The sequence below is a fragment of the Scophthalmus maximus genome, chromosome 22, assembly GCF_022379125.1.
Source record: "Scophthalmus maximus strain ysfricsl-2021 chromosome 22, ASM2237912v1, whole genome shotgun sequence".
In the NCBI taxonomy this organism is placed as follows: Eukaryota; Metazoa; Chordata; class Actinopteri; order Pleuronectiformes; family Scophthalmidae; genus Scophthalmus; species Scophthalmus maximus.
The window spans coordinates 10980719-11008408 of NC_061536.1; the positions used below are offsets into that span (position 1 = coordinate 10980719).

The following is a 27690-nucleotide window of genomic DNA, read 5'->3' on the forward strand; positions in this document are numbered from 1 at the left end:
CTCTGATCCATTAAAGTAGTCTGAAATGGATACAGGCCTTAGCGCAAGGGATGCGTCCCAGAAGCCAGACATCCCGAGTAACACCATCACCATCACCTCCCCACACACACACACACACACACACACACACACCCAGAGATAAGCGGAGACGTGACAGAGCCCCAGGAGTAAGTGCTTCATAAAGACCAGAACCACCGTTTTCTAACTCTCACAATGTCTCTCGGCACTGTCACGGCAGCTGTTTAGAAAGAGATCAAGACCCCCTTTTGGAGTGGAAGTTACACTGAATGGGAAATGTCAGAAAAGCAGTAAACATTTGTGCTAATCTGTTACAATGATAGCAGGGAGTACCATCTTGAGGGCTTATCCTGTTCTTGGTTCTCAAGTGATGGCAGTTTAGCAGCCACGCCATGATAATTTACAGAATATGTATGTTGGGGATCTCAGCTGATGGATTCCGTGCCTGTTCGCCTGTGATTCTTTCCATTGAAATGCTCCCATGCAGCGCAGCTCATTCAGTAATCTAAACACTTGTCCCTCTGTATGATGAACAGTCCATTTGCTCCTGTGATCTGCATCCTGCGACATGCTTAATGTTGCACAGCTTGCCATTTATGTCTGAGACAGCCCAAAGCAGCTTGTTCAGTTATTAACAGAAAATTGCACCTCATAAACTGTCTCAATGGAGCAGTCTGTACAAGTTGTATTATAGGGGTGCAGTGAAAGTACTAATGGGTTTCCAAAGAAGAGATGACAGGCAGCAACATTAGCAGAGTCACAGGCAGTCCACATGAAGCCGGCCTGTGCCAAACACACTACCTTTAACCCTTTATGCCTCAGTATAAAGCATCAAAGAGTGAAAAATAAACTTGGGTTTATATGAATCTCATTTTGCAAACCCTAGTTTTATTGAACATTCTGGTATGCCTCTTAAAAATCCCTACAGTTCCATTCTGTTTCGTCAATGAAATGTACACACAAAGAGGAACGAAGAAAATGTTATATTCTTTCTCGGACAAATGAAAAGAAGCAGAAGCAATGGGGGGGCAATCCTATATGCGGTCAGTGGTTTTCACCTAAAGCCGTATTTGGTCTGGTATGACCAGTGGCTTATGGTGGCTAATCTCAGCTAACTCTAGGTAAACATTGCTGTATAAGGGACATTGAATGTACGGTTAAGGGGGACCTCCATTTTTTTTTTTTATCCCTGTGCTGGTGGGATCCATGTAGAAACTCAACAAACTGTAAAGCCTTTAAGCCGAGTTCACTTCGTCTGAAACCTGTGTCATGTCAAACTCCAATCTGAGAAGAATTCAGAGAAAATCCCCACTTCTCATTCCATTGGTGTTTTGACTCTATCACTTGATCTAAAAAAAGGACAGAAATCGGCACCGTGGATTGAAATCAATTGGTTCCAGTTTCATGTTCACTAAAATTGTTGTTCGGTTGCGATATATTCTGGAGAGAATCAGTTGCTGACATAAAAACCTCACCACTTTTGCAGTCTTATTCTGCACTCATATCCATTTCTCCTCCACAATCCCATTCCAAAATGACAAAACTGTGCACTTCAGTTCTGGCAATGGAGACACGTCTTTGCTTTCACTGTTGACAATAGTTTCTATCGGTAGTCACTGACTGGAAAAGCACACCGTTTAACTGGAGTCAATGTTAGGAACCCTCTAAATACCCCCCAACACCCACACGGGCCTATTTTACAGCTGCCCAAGTGGGGATTTTATGGCGATTGTGTCTGTTTGTGTGATCTTGTTTTGCCTTGGTATTTTCCATTTATGACACCCACCAGATCCTGCCATGAGTCAACCACATTCCCTAAAAGACAGACCGTGGAGTGTTCGTCGGACCTAGGTTTCCCCTCATCCATCTGTCCCTTCAGTACCTTTACTCCCGAGGTGACTTCCACTTTGAAAATCCTATTAACCTCCTCAAACAGTGGACGCAATTACCTCAGCGGAAGGAGTAGAGTGCAGTGCACAGCTGCTGGTGGAAGGATTTTGAAAAAGCAGTGAGGTTTACAAAGGTGTGGAAACAAACCCATACTGTCCACAGAAGATGTTACACTTCTAGATGAACTGAAAATTATTTCCACAGTCATATTGTATGGTTCATTATCAGGCAGAGTAATCCATCATGACTCGAGCTTTGTGGATTCCAGACGCTTGTTGTTTTCTTTCCAGTTCCTGGGGCCAGACCATTGGAGGTTCTTTGGAAAGTGACACTTATATCAGCCTTATGTAGTTCACAGTTAGGGGAAGCTGTATTATGTCTTAAAACTGGCCTGAAATGTGTGTTTTTTTTACATTTGACTTTAATATTGTTGCCAAGAAAAGATATTGCATTTTAAAGTTAATTCCACTTGGCAGACGTGTGATGGCTGTTTCTGTTGAGGAACAAAGAGATCAATCACTGTTCTGCTTTATTGTCTATCTGCCTTTGATTGATCGGAACACTGAGATCCATCTATTATTCGTGAAAGCAGGGCAAAGGCTCTTCTTTTTCTGCAAAGGAATTAATTCTGCAAATATATCCTTATAAAAATCACCCAGATCTGACAACAGACGCAGATAGAAATATTTTTGTGGTAAGGTAAGCATAAAATGCTGGCTAACCCTTTGGCTAGTGTGAATTATTTTGTCAAATCTTCGTCAGTTCTTTTTCAATGCACATTTCTTGTTTCCTTAAGTAAGCCAAGGAACATATCTGATACTTTAAACATAAGTTAATATCCTCTTGACTGGGCAGTCAAGGGGATAAATTGAAAGTAGTTGTATAAATCGTATCTTCAGACAGATGAAAAAATATATTGAGACTCTCGGTGGATGTCTCCCTTTGTCCTGCAACGTACAGTGAATATTGAATATGTTAATCTTTATGTACAAGGAAAAAAGCTATGAAATTGGGGATTGACTGAGTAATGATCTTTAAACTTGGAAAAAAATGTTTTAACTACTGGGTATCCTACACTACAGAGATGTGTGCCTGTGATTTTTGGCATCGTGTCTGCTCAGTTTTGAAGGGAAATTGAAACAATTTAAATTGAGTTTGAAAGTTGTAAAATGACCCATATGCACACTGTATCGTATTTTAAATGTGATATTGTGTGTGTACGTTTTTGACTTGGTGTATATTGTCCTTTATGGTTCGTGATTCTTGGACTGTAACAGGACATTGAATCCGTCATTTACAACTGTTTTGACCTGGTTTTCATTTACTGTCGAAAACTGATCATTAAAAAGCGTTTCTATTGACTTTGCTCCATAACAAAGAAATGCACCATGTGTAACAGCAGTGCTCATAAACCTGCACAAATTCCGGCTTCTAAAGACCCTCTGTTATTACAATGCTGTGTCCCAGTACTAGGCAAACTTTACAACATACACAATGACATATACAGTATTTTCTGACACGCACTTTTCTCTCAACCTCCCATTTGTTTAAAGGTAAGAACACCAAATGTGTCCCACCTTCTGTTCATAAGTTGTAAATTGTAATGTTGAAAAAAATGCTGATGCAAAAAGAATGAAAAAGAATTACGCTGAGCACCCTAGAATCTGTAGTGTCCTCGAATAGGGAGTGACATGCAGCTCAGTTTCTCCTTGTGTGTAGTCCAAAGCTGCAGAATGGGAGCTATTGCTTAGCACATTAATACATGTAATGTTGCTCCGTTTGACACTGATTCGTCTTGGTTGATGTGCTTTAGAAAAAATGGCTGTTGCAGCCCGTTGATGAGCCAAAGCATAAACATCTATTACATATCAAGTGGCTGAGAAATCTCCCCGCTGGCCGAGCGTTGGATCATCTCTGTGTGTTTTCACCGCGCACTCCGTGCCACGAGATGAACAAGTGGGCATTTGAAATCCAAACAAGTTATATTTAATGGTTTGTAAAACAAAATCGTGTCCATAGCCTTACAGAGTTCACTTAGGGTAGCACGATAATGTAAGACAGTACAACTCAAGGACACAAAGTACAAGAGAGTAACTAGGACTTGAATGAAATAAAGAATCTAAGCACACTGCGCCGATGGCCCATGTCTTTAATCCGAATCCGAAGAATCTTGTTCAATCTCAACCTCTCATTTGTTTGCTTTTGGAGATAAAGATGAAAGAATTGTTTCCAGTCGAGCTTCAGTATAAATCTGTTCATCTCTGCCTCTAACCACCAACATGTGTCTGTAGTGACTAAACCCCATTTTGCACTTGAATGCCACTCAAATTATGGAAAAGTTACATTTGTTTGTGCCTTTTTTTCTGCTGTACATAACTTCCAGTGAGTGAACATAGAGTTTAGAGACTCTGTTTGACACAAATCCCACAAGGGATCATTTGATCTTGACACGAATCTTAACTAATCCCTCAAATCTGAAATTTCTTTTGGCGCAGATTGAAAACTACATCAAAGAGAGCATGAAGACGGAGATGGCCCAACTGCAGCAGAGTGCCGTGCACAACCACACTGCGGCCATGTTGGAAATGGGCACCAACCTCCTCTCTCAGACGGCCGAACAGACGCGCAAGCTGACCGACGTTGAGACACAGGTGACGGCTTAATAAACGCACTCCTGAAGGTGCTCTGGAACACGCAAGGTCCTAAAATGTACTTGTGTTCCACTAAGAGGATCCTTCCTATGCTCCATTACTCCAGCCATTCCACAGGCAAGTGGACCAAAAAGGTCACACGGAGTTGGCCAAAGTCAATAGCGACGCTATATAAATGCCTATCCCTTCTTTGAGTTATTTGGCTTGTCCCTTTTTGTGGTTATGTGGAGGAGTTTAAGGAGGAGGTGACGGAAAGTTGTAAAGTTAGCGGCCGGTAATTTTTTGCTAGAGCACTAAGGACCTAACTGTTTGCAAAGTTTAAAAAAAGATAATCATAGCAGAGATTAATATCTCCTAAGTATTTCCATGTGTTTGGTGAGCACTTGACAAAAGGAAAACAAAGTTGATGGTTTATATATGCGCCTTCGGTGTTTTTTCCCCCAGTGTCTAAAAGAAACAACCTTAAATACAGCCCACTGTTTTTGGCTTTTCCTCAGGGTTCAGTGCAGATGTGTATGATATTAGCTATAACTGCAGCTAACGCGGTTTTCATAATATCATCTTTATTATTCTTGTATTCTTAAATCCGTATATTTCCTTTTCGTGGCAGGTCCTCAATCAGACGTCGAGGCTTGAGATCCAGATGCTGGAAAATTCACTTTCCACTAACAAGTTGGAGAAAGAGTTAATGGTCCAGACCAATGAGATCAGCAAATTGCATGACAAGAACAGGTAAACAGACACACACTTCAAGCAAACAAAGCACACACACACATGCTGGCCACCACACACATTGCAGCAAATTGGACCAAACTATTCTGGAAGAAATAAAGATGATGCATCGACAGGCGTTGTGTCATCTCTAAAAATATAAAGTTTTTTCGCTCTCACCACAGCTGTTCTCTGTGGCATTGTGTAAACCAAATCAAAAGCTTGCTACCAGCTTTCATTGACTATCATTCGGTTTGTTCATTTTCCAAAACAATTTTCAATTGTATAAATAACTGCGTGAGAGGGATGTCTGTTCTCTGTGACGTTCAGTGAATTAGGCTTAAAAATCCACGAGGCTGTGCGCTCCAAGTTGGACCGCTGTGCACTGTTTTCAAAATCAAGGAGTTTAAATCTGCCCTTTGGAGACATGCTTGCTCTTTGCCGTGATTGGTCCTGTGGGATTGTTGTCGAAGTGCTGGTGTTTAAATGGGTTTGGTCCACGTTTCTTGTTGCAGTCTCCATGGAGACGCCCGCAATCACTTTGAAAACAAAGAGAACCAACTGAAATCAGAGTCTCTGGTGATTGGGCCTTTTAAGTTTTTTTCTCGAGGCTTTACGCAGATCGATTTCTGAGCGAAATTTCCCCCAAAGCTCAAGCAATTACGACATTATTCCGTCGTGTGCACGTCATCTTTCCTTTCTCCTTCACCAAATCTATAATCGAGGGAAAGATATGATTGGTTAATGGATTTAACATCAGCTCATATCGTCTTTCAGGCAGTAAATTGTGTAATGGTGAAAATTAGATACTGTAAGGGCTTATTCATTTACCTCAGATCAGTCTGTGGAACGGATGATGACGGGTATGTTTTTACTGTGCAGGAAACACAGCAACCAAACCTATAGACAGTGTGTATCACTACATTCTAACTATAATTACTCACAGTGTCCATCAGAACAAAAGAGAACGTTCTAATAATCATAAACTTCTAACCCTTACCCTTGCAGAACCATAACTTTTTTCCCTTTTCCCCCCGCTTTCTTCCAGCCTCCTGGAGCAGAAGATGTTGGAGATGGAGACGCGACACCGTGATGAGCTGGAGACGCTGAAGCAGGAGAAGGGAAGTCTCCAGACCCTGGTGGGGAGGCAGAGCGGGGTTATCGGCGAGCTGGAAACCCAGCTGAACCGAGCCACGGGAAACAGCACAGCCCTGCAGAGACAGCAGCAGGAGATGATGGATACCGTCCACAACCTGCTCAACCTCTGCTCTAAAGACGGAGGTAAGCTAAATGGAATTAAAGTCTTACTTGTCGAGAGGTTTGGACGTTGTTCAGCAGTCCCCGGCGTAACCATGGTCTTACTCAACGGCAGTTTTGGCAGTCGTGTGACGCTAAGAAAGGAGATGAAGAGAGTCATAACATATTAGAGGTGTCTGCGAGTGTTGAACGTAGTGAAGAAGTCGGATGGCTTGGCAGAGCCACTGAGAAATGAATCCAGCAGCTCAAAATTGGACAAATCAGCGAAATACTACAAATCGTGTAGATGATGACAACAACAAGCGAGGCTTTGTTTTGAAGTTGAACAAAGAGCCAAGAAATCAGGGAGCACTGGAAGGCGAACTTCTCACCTTCAAGTTATTCTTTTTTCGATTACAATGTATGGTGTAGGTGTATATTTCACATTGTCAAATTAGCAGTTATGCTTTTAGCCATGCTAGCTGTAAAGTTGGGCATCTATCGGTCTGTCACTCTGTGTCCAACAACTATCGTTTGTATTGGTCTTAAATTTGATCCTCGTGCAGCCAATTGTTTCTAGCCCCACCATGAGAGTGAGGTTTTCTGAAATGCAGAATGAACTGTCACGAACTTTGGTACTGACATGCATGGTCCCAAGAGGAGGAACCCTAATATCTGAAGAAATCAGTTGTTCTGCTCCAATACTTTATGACAAAGTCTAACAATGCTGTACCTCCAATTCTGCTAGCTAACTTTGGCACGCTAACAAGCTGGACTACGATGGCGAAGGCCATAAAAATTGTACCTACTAAGCATGTTAGCATTTAGCCCAGTGCACTGTGTTTGTACTCCTGCCTCTGAGAGCTGTTAGCATGGCTGCAAGTCTTTGATTTGTAATTTTTTGCCTGAGGCAAAATTAGACACATCCAACACTCGCTGGCTCGGTCCACGCAGGAGGGAGTTCATGTTTGTGTTTCAGCAGAGGAGAGCACATGTCAGTCATCTGTCTGTCGGTCACAGACAGATCCAAAATTTGTTCACCCCCCACCAGCGATAACTCCAATCCAAGAAAAATGCCGCGCTGACCCTTGCCAAACCACAAAAAGTGCAAAGGAAGGTTTATGGACTGGCTGTGCGTGGCGTGAACTATGAGGCAGCACTCAACTTGTTACTTCCTGTGGTCAGATGTCACGGCTACAACAATCTTCGCTTTTATGATCCTTGTGAAATTATGATGACACCACCTATAAACCATACCCCACGCTGACAGATGCAGGGATGCACTGGCTATGAAACTCTGCATCACTGAGAGCAGCATGGAGAAAGAAAACATAGTCCTGTCATAACCTGGTGTACTTCCATTAAAGAGGTTTGTTGCGTCTCATAAACCAGCATGGCGCTCTTTTGCTTTTCACGATTTAATTTCAAGTCCGCGCACACCGCTTCACTCAAATGTCAAGCAGGACTCTGGTTATGAAGTAATAGGCTTATTTTTTTATTCCTCTGAGTCGCTTCCTTCTGTGAACAAGAGACCAGAGATTTCCACTGGCCCGACGTTTGACCCCTGCAATAATTGCAACCTTTCACATTTGGTTCAAACACGGTGAACTCGTTTACCCCTATCTAAGCCGTTTCAAAAAAAACGAAACCCACTTGATGGAACTGCTGGCCTTTTAATCCCATTGGTCATATTTTGACATGAACGTCTGCGTTTGGGGATCGCAACTTTCATTTTAATTTGTGGATTTCCTGCAGAGAGACGCCTTCGGGACCCCACAGTGCTTCTTGGTGTTTCCCATCAGACAGGAAACAACAGGGGCATGAAGGGACGCCGGAGTCACGAGTGGATAACTGCTGCACATGATTAACACATGCGCTGTATTTATCAACGCTGCTCCCTTTTGTTATTCTAATGTTCCGTGCGGTAAATATCACGGGTGGCCTTTACTCACACTCGCACCGCATCTGTTTAGTCTGGACTTGTGTATGCTATATTCAATTACTCCAGGTCTTTTGAGACCCATCTTGGCCCGACTGGTCCTTAATGCATCATTCGAGTTTGTCCTGCGTGTTTTATTGCTTTTGTAATCTGTTCAATTTGATTTATTTCACTGCAAATTGTAGCTCTGCGGCTTTTATTGTTTTGCCACCACGCCTGCCACTTTCAGTGTCAGCAAGGTCAGCAGAGCGCCGTTACCTCAGCCCGTATCCCCGTCCATAATTGGTGGCTGCCTTAACGAGAGGCGATAGAAATGGAACGTGACCGCTGCTGCTCTGTGGTTGGTCTTTTCCTCTTCCACGGCCACGTTGGAGGTTGAGGCGAGCGCGCGGGTCAGAGGTCGCCCCCCCCCCCCTTTCCTCACCCCTGCCCGAATAAGTCAAACTTGTTACAGCTCCTGGGGGAGGACTTGTCCAAAGGAGGTGAAGGAGTAGGTAGATCTCACTGATCATCTGACGCACTCCCCCTGTTTCGTTTTGTTTTCTTCTACATCATTTAGAACACAGAAGCAGAAAAGCTCTCTGTCTTTCCTTTTTTTTATTCATTCAGGGGTTAGGGCTTTTGTTTGTTTGAGAAACGGATCAGTGTTTTCATTCGAGGAAAGGGGTTAGCGTTTCATGCAGTGGAGTGGCGTCTGCTTGCGTTAGGCTCTGTTTTGAAAACTGAGCCTGGGCATTTCCTTTAAAAAAAAAAACACGGACTCAAATCATCTTTGTCTGTGCTTTGGGGAACATGATAGATTCTTAGAAAAGGGAGTTTTAACACTAAATCTCCTTAAACTGACTTCTTGTTTTCCATTTCTCCATCTATGGCTTTTCCTACAATTATGGTTCCCAGTGACTTTTCAACCATTGCAACGCCAACTATGGGGTTTGGGAAGATTAACTACGTAAAAAACATAATTCTGGCTGCTAAATATGATTTTGTTGTACAGTGTTCTATTACCCCACCAAATGAATGACATTCATCACTTTTACATTTGTAGTGTTCAATGCCTCAGCGAAAGAGTATGGTAAAACAATTATTGAGAAATAACGTCACAATCCAGATTTGATTTGAAATGCACTTGTTTATTGTTGTCATGCTTCTGTGACCAAGAAAATAAACTGACAACTATTAATGTGTGCAGTCATTTCAAGTCACAGTGATCTTCCTAAAAGTTTGGGTACTTCTCACCTTTATTTTGGAGCAATCATTTAACATGTCTGAAAACATCTCTGGATTGAAATCTCCTACAACATGTGTATATATTACACATATGTATATTATACTTTTTTTTCAAAATTAATAATAAAAAAAAAAGCATATTTGCTCCTTAATCTTATTCAATGGGAGCTTTTCTTTTTCAATTACAATTGAGGAAGTCTGCTGTTCTTTTACTGCATATAGATCATAGGAGGGATGTTGGTGTGTACGTGTACAAAGCAGACGCCAGGTTTGACTAGATTTAAGCTACTTAAACGGTTGGTTAAGCGTAAGGAAAGACTGTGGTTTTGGCTGAATACCGTAAAAGTTCATGCATCCCATCTCCCATGCATTGACTTTTTCAGTGTTTACTCAAGATCTTTCCCCCACTGTAACGAGGTGCACTGAGTTACCTAAACATAACAACGACAGTAATCTTAAGTTGCAAGGAGCTGTTACTGTCGGAGCAAACAACTGAAAGACTTAAGATTTACAGATACGGTCAACATTTAGATTTCCTTGATGGAAAATATAATCCACAGAGCTTTTATGATCCCTACAAAATGCATAGCAGTTGTATACGTTGCCATTCACCGGTTGCATCCCAACGGTATATGAAAGTACATGCATTATCAAACAAAATATAACTTCAACTAAATCATGAATCTTACCCGGACATTTCCACACAACCGTAATCCTTTTCACATGTTAAGCAACGGCACTAAACATCACAGTTGTAAAAGTACTGTGGGAATGAACTGCCAGGGCTTTGCATCCTTCACATACGAATACACCAGAAAAATTAATTGGTTCTTGTATGAATAACTTCAACCCTCGGCAGTATTTAGAGACTGATTGTGGTCACATGGGGGCCGTGCTATCCATTTAGCTCCATTATTCACTCTTCTAAGCTCAAGTATTTTGGCTCGTTTGGCACGGGCACTGATTTATGCAAACACCGGAGCCCTGCTGGTCCTTTCACATGAACCCCCTGCTGAATACGAGTCCCCACTGAACCACAAAATATTTTTCTGTAAATAAATATTGGGACATAAATAATATTTGTAGAGCTGGGCAGCAAGCTGTTCAAGGGAGCCGCTCCTACGCCGGAGCACCCAGTCCCTCGGCAGACAGTCCTCTTCTCAAAGGCGATTGTGAAATAATTGTCCACGCTGTTACACAGCGAATACAGAGATTTTCCCCAAGCCTCTAAAATGCCCCCCCCCCCCCCCCCCGCTGCAAGCCGGCTTGGGGTAAATTACCACCTGACAGGGGCACCCTTTGTTGTATTAGAGTCTGGTGTGCAAGGGTCCACTGTGTCAACCTGTCGCAGCAGGAGATTCTTGTTGCCGACACTCAATACTTTGTCAAAATGCTCAGATATACGCCCGAAAGAGCTCCCTCGCTTCCACCGGGGAAGTTCTCCGCTCAGGAGGAGGGATCAAAGCAAAAGGCTTAGCATCGCTGACACCATTCACTTTTCACTGACATCCTCTTTGCCTCCACAATTGCAATAATAAAAACAACTGTGTGAAAACTGAGAGGAAGCCTTCATACGACGAGGAAGTAAGAGGAGGGGGAAAGGGGGGGGGGGGGGGAAAGGAAAATCGTAAAGGAATTTTTGTCAATACAACAAGGGCTCGGAAGATAAATACAAACCACTTGTTATAACAGGAACTTGAAATTTAGAGCTTGTAGTAGTTTGTCCTTTAGCTCGGTTTTCAAAATCGCGCCGCCATAATCATCTGCAGATGGAAATGAACGCAGCTGGTCTGTCAGAATCCGAGTCCTCCTCTCGCTGTGGAAATTGAGCGGCTCTTCTCTTGTTAGTACGTTAGACACGCTTAGATTTTTATCAGAAGGTTCAGTGTGATTAACACTGAGGCACTCACCACCAACCCAATTCTGCCTCTGGATCCTTTTATATATTCTACAGATGTAAAATATGATAAATTAAAACGTTTGTAGAAATATGATTTACATACTTACATGAGAGGTTGCACGAAGGGTAAGAGTTTTTTTTAATTTATGGTGCTTTTCACATTTTTAATTTTACACATCTGTCCCCTCAGTGGCTGTGTCAAAAACACACACAAAGAATGTTTCTTTTACACAATATGTCACACTAATGTCATTTTCAAATATTATTTTGTATATTCCCTGTTATAATGTCAATTTTTTCGTACTTTTGCTGTTTTTAACATCTGTTTATTTGTATAGATCTGTATGTATTTTTCTAATATTCTCATACCATTGTGTCATTGTCTGCAGCAATGCAATGACAATGTCTTCAATCTTTAATTTTCAAAGCCGTCGGTTAGCTGAGCTTAGCATAAAGACTTGAAACGGGCGGAAACAACTAGCCTAACCCCTTGTCAATATTTTTTTAAATTTTTTAAATGACTTCCCTAAGGCTTTGTCATCACTTGTGAGTTTTCCAGAAAAAACAGTGGGAACTCCAGGAAGGCACCCGGCCACTATATTCCAAGAAGTAGTTGAGGCTCAAATCTTCCAGTAAAAAAAAAAATTGTTATCAGATAAGGATTAAATAAACAAGATGTTTTAAATCCTGAATGGAGCCAAGCTAGCTGCTTCCAGTTTTCAGTCTTCAGCTTATCACCTTCTGACTGTAAACCCAAATTTATGACACAGTTTTTGTCTGCATTTCCCAGGAATGAAGTGCAGGAAAATTAGCATAATGTTTCCAATCACTTTGGGACACTTTATGATCATTTTGACATCCAGCACACGTGGATTTCCTGTGTTTGATTAGTCTTTGTGACACACTTTTCTACAGAGAAACTGAACCCGTGTCCATTATCCGCTGTGTGTCCGCAGTTGTCCCTAACAGTACAAAAGTTGCGGACGAGGAGAAGAAGTTCCGCGACTGTGCCGACCTCTACCAGGCCGGCTTCCATAAGAACGCCATCTACGCCATCCAGATCAACGCCCAGGAGACGAAAAAGGTGAGAAGCCAGCGGTCCACTGGAGAATATATCTGTCTTTTCATCACGTCTATGGGAAGCTGTTTCGTTGAGGTTTTACAGGATTTCTTTTGTTTTCTTTGAGTCGGACTCAAAGCCGCTGATGTGTGTGATGAGTGTGAATAACTGCTGCTTACTGCTGCGGTGAGGTTTTTGGTAAAGCGATGTGAAACAGGACATAGAGCTGATCAGGATACTGACAATGATTCGAGCTTGCGTGTGGATGTGTGTGTTCTCTCGCTCTACACTTTGCACACGTGAGCCGCTCTTAGACACGACGTCCGGTTAAATTGGGTTCTGGACATTTTCCTGGTGTTAGCAGAAGTACGAAGGATGCAGCAGGAGAGTGTCCGACACGTTCACAACGGCAGGAACATCTCCGGAATGAGATTTTCCCTGCTGTATTCTCACACGGGCTCACATGCACGAACGTGTTTGCTGGCCGGAGAAGTTTTGGAAAATGTCCGGAGCGAAATCTGCGGACATTTGTGTTCTCAGATGCAAGCCCCTCCGGAAACATTAAGGAGCATGGGCCATTTTAGTGTCTTTCAGCTCATTGCTTTTGTTTCAAAAGTCCGCAACTTTACAGTTGTGGCACTTCAGCGCATGTCTGAAAGACGCTCTACTCCTGAAGGTTCCAGTGTGATGATTTACTGTCAGGAGGCTGACGAAAGGTTTGTGTGTCTCCAGGAGCAGCAGAGAAAATGTACACAAAGTTACATCCATGCATGTTTTAGGCATGTTTCCATCCGGCTCTTTGAATGCGCATTATCAGTTTTCGCATAAAAAGACTGAAGAGGAAATGAAAGGTATGAGGAAAGTATTTTTTTAAACGCCTGTACGCTTCACTTCGGGGGGAAATTGGTGTCAGGACCAGTAGTTTTTGCGTGTGCATGTGTGCCTTTTTTTTTTGTGTGTGTGTGTGTGCTTTTTTTGTGCACCGTGAATGATGAGCTAGTCTCGGGGAAAATGAGTCTGTCAGGGGGTGCTTCCTTAATTATACCCAGGCTGTGCTTGTGTGTGTTCAGCTGTGTGCGCCCGCTGAGGTGAGAGACCCTCTCCGCTCCACCCCGGGGTCTCCTCCTCAAAACAAAGAGCAAACACTGCCGATAGAGACACCGGCCCCGGCCTTATCGGCTTACACACACCGAGGGCCAAGGTTAAGGGCCACATTATACCCAGGTGTCTGCTGGTATGTGTCCGGCCCCGGACCTCCACTTTGATCCGGCAGGAACAAGGCGCTCTGATGAGGAACATCTCTGGGGAGCCGGTGAGGGATAAGGAGACGCTGATTGTGTTTGAGGAGGACACAGATACGTTGCATTCCCAGAGATGAGTCATCGGGAAGGCTGGGAAAAGGAGTGTCTGAGACCAAATTATTGTCCAACGGACCCTTCATTGTTTCCTAATGCCACTGAGAGTCCCACTTAATATTACATCTTTGAGGTTAAATCATCCTTTGAATACCAAAGCTTTGTAATACATTTTCCCACTCCTGCCTTTCTTCCTCTTTTTCAACCGTGTAGGTGTATTGCAACATGGAAACTGCCGGTGGCGGATGGACGGTCATCCAGCACCGAGAAGACGGCAGCGTGGACTTCCAGAGAACGTGGAAGGAGTACAAGATGGTGAGTGGAGACAAATACAGTGATTGGACAAAGATGCCTGTCCTCTCCCGGCATCCAGACGCTCATTTGTCTCCGCCGAGCACAAAATTACGAAACCGCGCGATGAGCAAAACATCCTGTTACAAAAAAAGACACTTATGCTCGGGGATTATGACAAATAGCGTACACTCGTGGCCTTTTGAATGTGTCGAAAACAGAGGCGAGGATCCACTGATCCATTTGGAATGCTTCAGGCCAGATGTCATTCCTCCTCAGCCCCCCCCCCCCCCCCCCCCCCGTGTTGTTTTTGTGATAGCAGTACAGTGTCTGAGATTCGCTCCTCAGACGACTGTTATTCTTACTCTTTGCCAACAGGAAATTATTACCTAAATCTAAAGAGAGAATGAAAGCCACACGTTTGTTTAGTCTCTATATCCCAGTTCCTGGTGTGTCATGTGTTTGTCATTAAAGAAAAAAACACCCCTTGCGCAATTTGCATTGAGCCTAAACGAAGCTGTGTTTAGATGTTAAATTTGGGTTTATTGTTGCTCGCAGTCGCAGCGCTGGTGTTTGCCGTGTAAGTCACCTGTGTTTACCTTCCTCTGTGCGTCCACAGTTTATTGTTGAGCGAACATGTTTTCCTTCGATCCCCTGTAATATGCTTTACATTTCCAGTTTAATTGTTTTCCCTCTCTCCGCGGCTCTTGGTGGACCCTTTACAAGCCCCGATTTTTTGGACAACGCCAGCCAAAAAACTTTCACGGTGAACCAACTGAAAGCAAATAACTCTGACTGAAATCCGTGATTGCCACTTACATGAGTAATTACAGTCTTATTTCAATGAGAAATCTCCCAAATCAGCTGTTTTAAGAAAAACACTTGAGCCGAGCTTTTTGGATTAAAGTCAACCTAAACAGCGTGTTAGTGTTCGGGTACAGGGGAGAAGGTTATGGTTTGAAAAGCTGACCCGGCTCTCAGCTATTTCGGGGGAAAATGCGGAGGATTAAAAGTTACGAGCGAAAGAAGGACCAGACGGTGAGTCGACAAAAGAGAAAAACGCAGCAGAGGCGAAGAAAACGAAGGTAACGTGAGGCCGAAAAAAAGTAAACTTGTGGAATCCTTCCAGCTCTGAACAGGTGCACAGACGCGAGGAGCGTTACTGTACATGAGGGGACACACGTTCACTGTAAACTGCTGTTCTCACAGCTAAGTGTGACTGTTGGTCTCCCTGAGAAGACTGGGTGTGATCAGTGGTGTTTTATTTTGTTATTAAGTTTCTCGCCTCCTCGTAGTCTCTGAGCCGATCGATGTAGATCAGGTTTGCGTGTGAAGAATCGCGAAGCACCAAAAACCGTGTCACGGGGAAAACCATCAACAGAGCTCGACGTGTCCAAGTCTTTTTACATTTTTTCCTTCAGCCATGCGGGGCTCTCCAGATAAGCCGCGGTCGCGGTGGGAGGCATCGGACGGAGCCGAAAGCCGTTCAGGAGGCAGCATCCCATCAACAGTGGGATCAGTTGTACAGACAAAAAGAGAGGGAAAGCAGTCACGGGCCCCAGTCACTTTCTCTTCCACCCACTCAGCAGGACATGCCTAAGGCCCGAGCAATGCCCCCATATTTACTTTCCCTCCTTCCCATTCCTCATCACCACACACGCTCAACACAAACACAGACTTCTCTCGGACTTCTGCCTCCCTCCCTCCCTCTGCGTCTCTAATGGAGCGGCCCAGATCCATCCTGTCAGAGCTGCAATGTCATCCCGCCTCGCAAATATTCCCCCCCTCTGCAATCTGCTGCTCTCTGCCGCTGTCAGAAGCACTTTGCCTGTGCTCTGATCACATCGCGGACGCTTGCACTAGTTTGAAGTAGCGTCCCGCCACGCGGGTCTATACATTTTTGGGGAACGCGTGCGTATGCCGATAATGAGTTTAACGTGTGTGCGACTCGGGTGGAGGGACGGGATGTGGAAAAAGGTGTGTCTATTTCAGCTGGTACCAATTTACACACTTTTATAGATAGGTTAGTTTCAGTGTTCGGAGAAACAATCCGTCTGGATCATTGGAAAAGAACGCTGGGATGCTCTGAATAAAAAGGAATACATTTAGGCAGAAGAAGAAACACGTCTGCTGGTGGATAAACAGTCACATTATTTATTATCAGACACTATTATCAGTTTGTTCCGATCTTCTTTCTGGTCAAAAATGAGAAAATTCCTTCCTCATCCATTCCACAAAATCGCTCTGGTGTCGAGATTTTATCGTTCTGGGAAGAGGAGAGGAGATAGAAAGGGAGAATCTCCAGTTTATGATTTGATCCTCGCTGATCTACTCTCGTTTCTCCCCCGTTCCCCCTGCAGGGATTCGGGAGCATGTCTGCAGAGCACTGGCTGGGGAACGAGTACGTTTACCAGCTGACCAGCCAGAGGCAGTACGCTCTCCGCGTGGAGCTGACGGACTGGGACGGACACCAGGCCTTCTCACTGTACGACCGCTTCCAGATCGGCAGTGAGAAGCAGAACTACAGGTGAAAATGGCCCATATCGCAAAACACACTGACAGCTAAATGAAAGAGAAAAAAAAGGTTGCAAGTCTTGTATTATATCTCTTTATTGTCGCCAGTACGCCGTGATCATCTGGATGACGAGATCTGTTTTTTTCAGCGGCAGCAGTGTTGGTCCATCTGTCGCTCTGCAACATAAAGTGGTCTTGATTTAGATCTTTCACCAACTACTGGAAAGATTGCCACAACGTTTAGGGACATTCATGGTCGCCAGAGGATGAATCCTAGGGACTTTTCTCCTCGGACTTGTCCTCTAGCGCCAGCAGTTGGTTGACATCTGTAGTTTTTGAATTAGTTTACTACAACATTTGCATACGTGTCCCCCTCAGGGTAAATTATAACAACTCAACCTCAAATCTAGCAGCACAATCAGATTAATTTTTTTTCCAGTTCTTTGGTTTATCCCTGCAAATCTAACAATTAGCCTCACTTGTATGTTCAGTGCAACATAGCTAGCATGCCTAACAAGCACATTAAACATTAAGTCTCCCAAAAATCAGTAAGTTGGCATTGTAACCATGGCCCGGCAGGGTTTTTAAATGCTCTTTTTAAAACTTAATAGTATTAGTATTACACACTGCCTGCAAAGTGAAAGCAGAGTATGAGCAAAGCAGCAGCAAATCAATATGTTCGAGATGCACTTACATATAGTGTGAATGAAACACAAGCCGTTAAGCCAAAACGTCGAAAAGGTTATAGCAGCTGGAATCAGTCCAAGCACTCCCACCACGTCAGTTCACTTATGTAAAGTCTGCGGTGAGACTTGAATTCTTTCCCACCCAAATGTACCGCTTGTCATTGTCTCCGCGTTGCAAACTTTTCCCATTGATTGACGCTTTGTCCTTGTGTATTGCGGGGGCGAAGGGTTTTTTTCTTGTTTTCTTTTTTCAGGGGGTTAATGATAACAGGCCTCAAACTGTGGCAGATGCTTGGCCCTCTCAGATGTGGAAAACTACTGCAAATTCCACAGAGTTCCAAGCGAGAGCTGGCTTCAGGGGAGAGGGTCTGACATCTCCAATTGTGGAGTTCTCGCCGGGCGGTTAAGTTCGCGCTGATAAGAGGTCCCTTCTCCTTGCGAAACGCTCCGCTCGGTTCGACGGAATTAGCAATTAGGTTGTGTATCTCAAAAAGCCTTCTACCTCGATCCTTTCATCCTTCGCGGCGAAGCTCCAGAGGAGAACGCGGGTCTCGAGTGTTTCCCTACATCAGGCCGCACATGTATGATTTTTCAGAATTGTCTCGCGAGGACAGGGGTTTCACATTACGAGAGTTCCGTCTTGAGGAACTTTGTACCTGGAGCGGGCTGCGTGGGTTTTCTCTCAGGACCCGAGGAATAGATTTCAATCAAGTGGAAGAGATTAGAAGGGTTTTTTTGTTTAGGATTTCTTGCAAAGCTGAGGTTTTTGTGTGACCACAGCGTGAGGATAGAATCCAACTCCATCTGTTGTTACCTCAAGTCCTTGTTTCTTGCTCTGGTCTGATTTGCACAGGCACCGATTTTCACAACGTGACACATATATGGAAGTGCATAGTATCATATTCATAGGGCTGAGGAGAGAACCGTGTTTCCAATATCTAGGAGGTTGTTTAGCTATATATGAAACTGGATTGTCATCCCGCCTGTGCCTCACGCGCATTTCTAATATCCCAAACTTCACTTTTTGTTCTTTTAGATTAGAAAAATAATAATTGTTTTCGTGCCACTGAGGCGAGCGAAGGGCATCCCCAGCCACCCCAGACTGTTTCGGATGCAGGCTCAAGCTGTTCGGGAGTCCGATCGACATGCTCATCTCTATAAATAGATTTTTGTTCTTGACAAATAGCTGTGGTATGATAATCACGCATTACTCCTCTGAAACACAGGCCCAAAACAAACCACATGGCCCCCGGCCCCCAAACAAAACCCACGCCGCCACACTCTAGTTCTCTCTGCTTTGGCACCTCCCTGCTTTTGAAAAGTCAAACAATATGTGACACGCTCTCCAGATTGCATTTATTGCCTACGAAACATGAGAGGGAGCTGTAAAGTGATATGGCCTCGTATTTGAGTTAGTTGTGGATTGTTGTCTCTGATCCGTGGTGGTTTACGGGAATATGGTCTGCGTCAGCACGAGTCAGGCAAACACTTGCAAAGACCTCATAGGGTAGAGTCAATCTTCCTCTTGCTAGCTCTATGTCTCTCTTTTTCACACACACACACACACAGAGACACACACACAGCACAAATAAGCACTTGAACGATTGAACCAAATGATTTTAACCGAAATTAGTACCAACACCAATACGTCTTTGGAGCTGCCGTTCATTTTCCTTCAGTCGTTCTTGTCGGTTAATAATGCTGCTGTATCAATAGATTGCTCAAAATCAGATGATTGATATCTGGAATAACATTCTCAAAACAAGAGGAGGTGTTTCTGTTCACCCTCAGGTTCCATTTGGTTGATGTTTTCATTTAAATTTCTCAGAATGAAAAAAAAAAACTCTTTTGTATTTATAGACTCCAAGTCACTGTTAGTACTTGAGATTATTTTTCTCAGTTAATACACTCAGACTGTGTTTGCCTATGTTGAAGGCCTTTTTCGGGAAGGCAATCCTGCCTTTATCCCATGAATGATAACAGATAAAATGAAAACTGATTACGGCGTCCAGGCTGTCCAACACTGTTAAATTTGTTTGCTAAAATTCGATCTATCAGTTTAAAAAGAAGGAATGGATTAGGTTTACCACTTTATTTCTTTTTGGTCCTTTTTTTTTTTTAAAAGAATTTTTCACAATTCTACAAAATATAGACCAGACAGATAATCAATTCATAGAGAAAAGCAAGCACAGATGGATAATGTAAAGATATATATGACTCCAACATCCAATTCCTCCTCGGTGCAGAAGTAGAGGAGTTGAGGTGGAGCATTGCAGCAGGAGCAGATCAAGAGCTGCAGCAACACAATAGCAGCCAAAAAGAAAAGAAATATATATACAGCCGTCATCAGAAATGTGGCTTTAATGTGAACATGAAAATCCCTTGAGCAGCACTGTGAGGGGTAAAGTTTGTGTTGTCCAGGGCTACAGAGTTCCCACTGAACCACAACCTATTGTGAAAGTAGCGCTTTTTGTTTTTTGTCCCCCATTGTGACTGAGGTCACCATGATTGCAGTGGTGACTGTTCCCTGTCATCGTGCATAATTTGGTTGCTGTGATACAGCGTGGGCTGCAGAAAAGAAAATAGTCAAATCGAATATCATTTGATGGCCTTCCAAATATTGCTGTAACAATAGCCATCAGATAAACACATTGGACTAATCACCGTCATTTGTCAAAGCTTCTTTGCTCCAATATGTTCTAAATATCAAGTTTTTTGAAGGCAAAATAGCAGTCACAACACATATTTCGACAACATGCATATTGAATAAAAAAAGTAAAACTGTGCTGAGTCAGATAGAAATATTTTGATTTAAATGTGTTTTTAAATGGCAGAGAATGTTGGAATGGGTTATTGTGATATTTAGTGTAATTGTCCTCCAAAGTAATTATAGTAATTGTGTTGAGTTTTCCCAAAAATAATAATAAATGTGAGTCTATTGCTAGATTATTTTACTGAGCGAGGAGGGTATGTTTTATCTAGTGATACTGTAATTTGTTATAAATGTTACAGATAGGGCCAGAAAGATTGTCCTCGATATTAAAACTTAAACCTTAGACAAATCCAATTATTACATCACATCATATTATCCATAAACATTTTTTATTTTTTTTATCCTTTGCTCCGGGCACTCGGAGCAAAGGATAACCACCACTTCCAAAGTTTTCACTCATTCAGTTGAATATATGCACAGACATAAGTTGAGGTTTGAAAGAGAGATATAGTTTTGTACGTATGTTCAAAGCTTACACCAGCTGGAACAAAGGACTGTCGACTCCTCGAACGAGCCATTACACATTTATTCAATATCCTCACTTGTCCGGACAGCCAAGTTCTTTAAATGCGGCGGTTGCTCCACAGCGTGCGGTAAATGGCCCGAGTTCCCCCCGTGGAATGAGATACATCTAGTCTAGATGTTTTTCATGTGGGGATTTAGTAAAAAAAGAATTGGCAGAGATTTCGGTTCCAAAACATGGTGACCTCTCTCCTCTCCAAGACTCATGCTGAGATAATCTTAGAAATCTCAAGTTATGTCTACTTGAACCTCGTCCCATGTGCAAGCTTTGGGTTCCACGTGTTTATGAATACGGAGAGATAAAGCATCAAAGCTACTCTTCAGAAGAACAAATGCTTTTGGATGTAAACTACAGGTAAACTTCCTGTATCAGAAATTAAAATGAAAATTAGAAATTGTAATCATTATAAATTCTCGATCATACTTAAAGAACATGCTCAACTCAAGGTCCACCAAGAAGTTTTTGTGACCACATCGGTTGATGGAGTTCGCTCTGTTGTCATGGAGACTGATCCGACATTGGTTGATGGAGTTCGCTCTGTTGTCATGGAGACTTATCCGATGGAGTTCGCTCTGTTGTCATGGAGACTGATCCGATGATTAACAATGATGCGTGCATTCAGCTACTGAACTCACAGATCAACACAGATCCATCCGCTCATGAAGTCTTGTGATACATGCAGCGGAAAAAGCTTCTAAGTAGGATGTTGAAAGTGATAGAAGTCAAAATGAATTTTCATGCTTATTTTGAAACAAAAATGAAACAGATTTCAAGCTGTTTTCTAAGGAAATTGGGACAAAAGTCAATATAAAGACCTTTCGTATATGGAGATTCCCATGATTGCAACGGGAACAATGTGACTTTCTAAATATGTGAAACGCACCTGCTGGAGGTCAGGGGGGGTGAGGTGACGTGGCTTCGAACCCCCCCCCCCTCCCCAGGCGGATCGTTGAATAAAGCCAAATGACTCCCAACACGGCTCCATATTTTGCTTATTAATGAGCCGTGACCAATCGCATTACTAAGTCGCTCTAACTAGGAACAATCGTGTTTTCGCATGCGTTGCCTGTTTCAAGTCCCCGATCTGGCCGACCAGATGTCCCGCGTGTCCCCTGATACGTTCCACCAACATGACCTACTATACGCCTTCGCTTTGTTGAGCTCATATCGGACACAGAAGAATCAGTTCTCAGGGTAGAAAAAAAAAAAGCAGCTCTTCCTCTTCGGCTCATTATACTTGGCCCATCTTCGGATTAGCCCACTTATCAATTGAGTGCATAATGGACTCTGATGGGTGGGGGGGGGGGGAGACAACCTGCAGATGTCAGTGGGGTTGGAGATTGTAGGCCTGGTGTATTAGGCAGCACAGCTGGTAAACACATACTATTTAAAGCGACCTGTCAAAGTGTCATGGGACGAAAATCTCCCCCCCCCCCCCCCCCCCCACTTGATGATGTTCCTCTGGCGATTTGTCAGTGATCGCGAGAGCTTTGTGAAAAAAAGAACCAAGAGTTACTGCGCCGGCGAGCTCTGGCCTTCATCAGAGCGGTAGCAGACCTCATCCTTTGACGCCCGCAAGTTTTATGCCTCGGAATCGGGAGTTGGCGGATGTTCCTCCCGCTACCCGTTAGACAGCGCTGTGCGTATCCCAGGAGACGTCTGTTTTGCGCAGCAGAAAAGCGGCTATATACTTACAGGAAATGTGTCCCAGATGACACAGTGTTCACGAGGAAAACCCCTGCACATTTTTAAATGCACACCAGCGCTCGTGATAGACTCACAGGCCCTTATCCAAACTTGACATGTGCACTGGTCATTCGGTGCCACTGATTGGACACATGACTCACCGGCGCATCGCGGGATTACACGTGCTGCTTTAGTGGCTCGGTGAATCCCCCAACCCCCCCTCCTCCGAAACCCCTGCAGTCACACTCTTTTAGTCTGCTTTTTAAATCAGCCATTTGCACAGCTGTCCAAATACAGGAGTCCTTTCACGTCTAAACGGCTCATTCCTGGGGAGTCTGCCGTCTCCGTTCTTTTGAGATGTTCAACCTGACGGCTCGCAGCTTCACAAAGCGTGGAAAGAGGCTCCGCGTCTCCTGAAAAACAGGAAACATAGGGGTTTTTTTTTTGTATTTGTTACTTTATCATCAAGGGGGGCGACTGGGGGGGACTGGGTGCAAGGTTCACTCCACGCCCTTGGTCCCCTGTTGTCGAGAGAGGAACTCAGGAAATTACTTTTCCTTAGAACGAGCTAATGGCGGAGCCCTTGTTTGGCGCGGCGCTGCCGCCGTCCCCGCACTTTGGGTGTGAAATCTCTTCCATTGGGAGAAAGAAAGAGGGAAAAAAATGGATAGAGCGTGAGAGAAACACAGAAAAAAAGTGAGAGAGCACAGAGAGAGCGAAAAAAACATGTGCTATGGCAGGATGGGGGGAAGGCGTGTTCTGCTGGTAATGATGGAGCTGTCAGAGGAACGGAGGAGTGGTCAGATCTTCGCAGTGGGACTCGCCCCTTATTAATAATTTACAAGTTTAAAAAAAAAAAGAAAGAAAGAAAAAGATCCCGCTGCCGTTTTCCATCAGATGGATTATTACCACATGATGATTCTCAGCAGCGGTGGATTTGATCGCGGCGTCGGTCCACTCGCTCCCGTTGGCTGCATCATTCAAGTTGGAAATCATCAATTGCTCAATATGCTGACAGATAAATGTCTGGGAACTACCTATGAGTATTTGCTGTGTTAAATAACTCTCAGTATCTGTGTGTCCTTCTTCCCACTCCTTGTCAACAACAACAACAAAAAAGAATTATCAAGTATTTGTCATTCACGTATCACTATGCTTGCTATTTTGTGTATTTTTATAATTTTTTGTATTCACTTTTCTGTTTTCTTTTACAAGTCCGAAATAAATTTTCAAATCAATCAATCAACAACTTGCTGACGGTGAAATATCATTTAGTTCCTAATCGTTCCCCGGTCCGGTAAAAGTTGTCCTAAATGCGTTAATATCAGAAATACAATTTGCATCTTCTCCAGATAATCAATATAGCTGATACAAATTGAATTTCCAATTTGACAAACCACAACCCACTCATCCTTTTAACACTCCGCTCGCCAGCTACAGTTCGCTCCACATGATCGGGTACGGATTCCTCACGTGCTTTTTTAAAAGATATGAATTCCTGTGGATTGTTCCCGACATTAAATATTGCTGTTCTGGCAACACAAACGCCGTAACGGTTTTATTAAAGAAATGTAACATCGTGAAAAGAGACATATTGCGCACTCGGCGAACATGCCGCAGCTCTGCAGCTCCGCGCGGATGACGGGTGAAACGCGTCGCTTGTTGCTCTTTCACTGTGATATGTTGGTATTTAATGATTTAGTCTGTTGTCATGGGGTAAATTTACGTTCTGCGGCCCCGCAGATGGAGATGTGATTCCCAGACATTCCTTACCCGTCATGCTCTTCCGTCCCCCCCCTCTTACTTTCCTTCCATCTCTGACTCTGTCATGGTCCCGCTCCTTCTCTCCATTCTTTATTTTATATTCTCTCTCTTCCCCACTAATGTTGTTCCAGGTGTCCCGCGTGTACTCAATCACAACAAAACAATAAAGATCTCTCGGGAGACGTGTCTTGCTCCGTGTTATGTCTTTATTGCTTACCCCAGCGAACCTCCTCCTCCTGATGTGTTTTCATGTCCCGGCTGACTCCCTCCCCGTCTCCCTCCTCCCGATGTCTTTCAGGCTGTTCCTGAAAAGCCACAGCGGGACGGCCGGCAGGCAGAGCAGTCTAGTGATCCACGGAGCGGACTTCAGCACCAAGGACGCGGACAATGACAACTGCCAGTGCAAGTGCGCCCTCATGCTCACTGGGGGTAAGTGAAGCGGACGGCGGCAAAACAGAAGAGCCCGTCTCACCCTGAGCTCCTCGGTTTACATCCTCCACATGATTCTGTTGACTCTCCGTCATGTGGCTTCACGAATGCGGCAATTTGCTGTGATTGCGTAATTTCACATACTTGTTTATTGACGCATCCGCCGCCAGATGCAGCAAAAGGGAGAATGAACCGCGACAGTAAAACTGTGGGCTGTTAAAACCGAAAAAAGAACAATGAGGTGGCGGACGCCACCTTGGCCTGAAAGCAAGAGCAGAGTTTGAGTTCACTGTGGGATTGTCACGACAAGCAAACCCCCCTCTCTCATGTGCAAGTAGTCATTTATCCAATGTTACTGTAGAAGTATTGGTTTTAATTAATAATTTAACTGTTGGTTTTTTTTCTATTGAGTTTGGTAAAACGTGGTTTAGGTTCGTTAAAACTGATGAGATCGCCTCAGTTTTCATGGTTCTCGTCCCATCTGACTTCTTTTTAGTGGGTTTGCGACATTCCCAGATCTTCTTAAATCTCAACGAAGTGGAATATTCCGTTAACCATCCATAGAGCCCACATGGAAACAATACGCGCATTTTTTTCTCCGAACTGCACAATCGTGTCCGCTGCCCGATCGTTACTTCGGGTCGTTGCGATCACAACCTGCTCTGGCAGGAGTTGCACTGGGCTAACGGGGTCCACTTGGACATCCATCTGCACTCAGGCCGCACTCTGCATCCCTCATCCCCAGTTGCAACCGTGAAACAAGCAAAAAAAGAAAAAACCCTCGGGCGCGGCACCAAGTGTCGGATAGATTTAAAACCGCTCGGCTGCGCCTGCTGTGTAAGTGGAAACCCGTTGACCCCTCGCTGTCGCTCCTCACGGCAGCTCTGCCGCTGCGGCCGCGGCGCCCTGACCCTGGTTCTAATCAAGCACTTCCCCCCCCAAAAAAAAGCAGATTTAAGATCAGCGTTTACCTCTGAGGTCACCGTGACCGATGGAGTCGAAGGGGGGAGCTGGCACCCGACCGCCGATCAGCACCGCCTCGGCTCTTGCTTGATTCACAGCCGGCCTGCGGACCCGGCCTGCGGACCCGGCCACGCGGGACGAGCGGGACAGCGTGCAGCCCCGAGTCGAGGCCGGTCGGAACCCAGCACCGCGCTCGCCACTGTATACACGCGGTGTTATCAACTGATTTATTCCCCCGCGTTTATATGAGGCGAGGCCGACTTTTTAGGGCGATGTGAGCGTCTGGGAAATGCAGGAGAAATATACCTCCTATGCTACATTTATGAGGACAAGCACGGCATGCTGCGCTCAGGATACGGAGGAGGACGTGATGTGGACGCACACATGATGTATATGTTTCCCCAGCACCAGAACATACAGTAGGGATGGAGCGGCTTAAGTGACTGTAGGAGGAAGGAGGATCCCTGTATCTTTCTTTTCTTTATTTTCTTTGAAAGAAGACATCCCCTCTGTTTTTACAGACGGTAAAGAACCTCTGTCCTGGCAACAGGGAGGATACCGATCATAAATTCTAAATGATTGCTGCCGTGCAACACTGAATGTTTGTGTGTGTGTGTGTGTGACGGCGCCTGTGTGGTCTGTGGTTTATCAACAAGCGAAGGGATGGCAGGTAGGACACATTCGCTGTATTCTGCTTTATGGCCCAAGGACGTAGAAGAGACGAAAAGTCTTTTTCTCCGAGCTGTCAACCGCCCGGACACTTTTCCTGACATTTTTCGTTGGGGCTGTATGTGAGAGCGAAAAACTTTCCCTTGACACACCGAGCAGAAGAAGGCCACTGGCCCTTTTAGCTCTGCTTGGCTCTCCACCATCTCCTGAGGGGAAATACCTATTGTTTCAATGCCGTATATGTTTTTATGAAGCAGCAATCAGTTTGAAATATATATATATATCTGTGTGATTGACGCTAACAATGAGGGCGGAACATTTCCCTGATTACTGACAGGTCACGCTGGATGAAATGTCGCAGCGGTATTCAGGTCTGTCCCGGGGAGAGAGGAGACCGAGTGGCTGCCACATGCCATGCCTCACATACGTTCTATATCTGACCGAAGAAGAAAAAAATAAAAACACTTAGATGACAGATCACTAGGATGGAATAGATTTAACAAGAGTCCTGTGTCAATTGAAAATTTGAATGGGTGTCTCTTTTTAACGATTTAATGTTGACGACGATCTGAGGGCGGCGCGCAGAAGTGCGAGATGCGGCTCGACCAAATCTTCAGGTCCCTGTCGACCGGCAGTGGCATTGCCAAAAGTCTATTTCTAAAAGAGACACAGAGCCGATTCGTGGCCCAATCCGAGCAGATCTCACCCCTCCTCCAAAACAGTTCCGGGGACTCGTGAGACGCGCCACCTCGGGATCGGGGGAGAAGAGTTTCCCATCGTGCCGCTGGACCTTATACGCGTTCGCTTGGCTTTAAATAGCAAAGCGGGCCGGTGCGCGACGTGTTCGGCAGCAGGCACAGCGCGGGCAGGCCAGTGAACCCAGTGACAGGAACACGTCGGGCAGATAGCACGGTGCGCTGGTGTCGCAGCTATCGCCACGGCCCCGGTGGGAGAAGCCAGCGGAAACTTACAACCTTCAGCCAAGGACGGGGTTTACGACTGAGGGGACTTCATCGAACCCTCGACAAAACAGGAACACTTACTCAAAGTTTGTGCTGCTTTAAGCGTCAGCGCCCTTGCAGGTTACTTATTTTCATCAGAAGGGTTTAGTTGTTAAATCACAATAATGTCGCGTTAAGACTCAGTAATGCTGCCTTTACGTACGAAGAGAGATACGACCGTTTCAAATGTTCCATTGCGTCCTTTACGCTGGCATAAGCTGAAAAATCCACTAGAGGGCGACGCAGAGTCAAGAGTTTCTGACAACAACGACGACGGCGACTGTGGATGAAGGTTCTGATAACGTTCATATTAAGAACGAGACAGAAGTGGGCGCGTTGTAAACGCAGGTGCCGACGAACTTTGTACTTTTCTTTGACCAACTTGCAAAGTACGTTTTTTAAAA

At 44.4% G+C, this 27690-nt stretch overlaps 1 protein-coding gene across 4 annotated transcripts in view; it reads left to right on the top strand.

The window, feature by feature from the left end:
- The window catches only part of angpt1 (angiopoietin 1), a 72268-nt gene that overhangs the window by 42581 nt on the left and 1997 nt on the right, over positions 1-27690 (top strand). For all 4 annotated transcript variants that reach the window (XM_035620821.2, XM_035620822.2, XM_035620824.2 and 1 more), the window contains 7 exons: positions 4404-4559; positions 5170-5291; positions 6319-6551; positions 12529-12656; positions 14201-14302; positions 16639-16805; positions 24523-24653. In XM_035620821.2, coding sequence (XP_035476714.2) covers positions 4404-4559; positions 5170-5291; positions 6319-6551; positions 12529-12656; positions 14201-14302; positions 16639-16805; positions 24523-24653 — 1039 coding nt within the window. The remainder of the gene's footprint in view (positions 1-4403; positions 4560-5169; positions 5292-6318; positions 6552-12528; positions 12657-14200; positions 14303-16638; positions 16806-24522; positions 24654-27690) is intronic.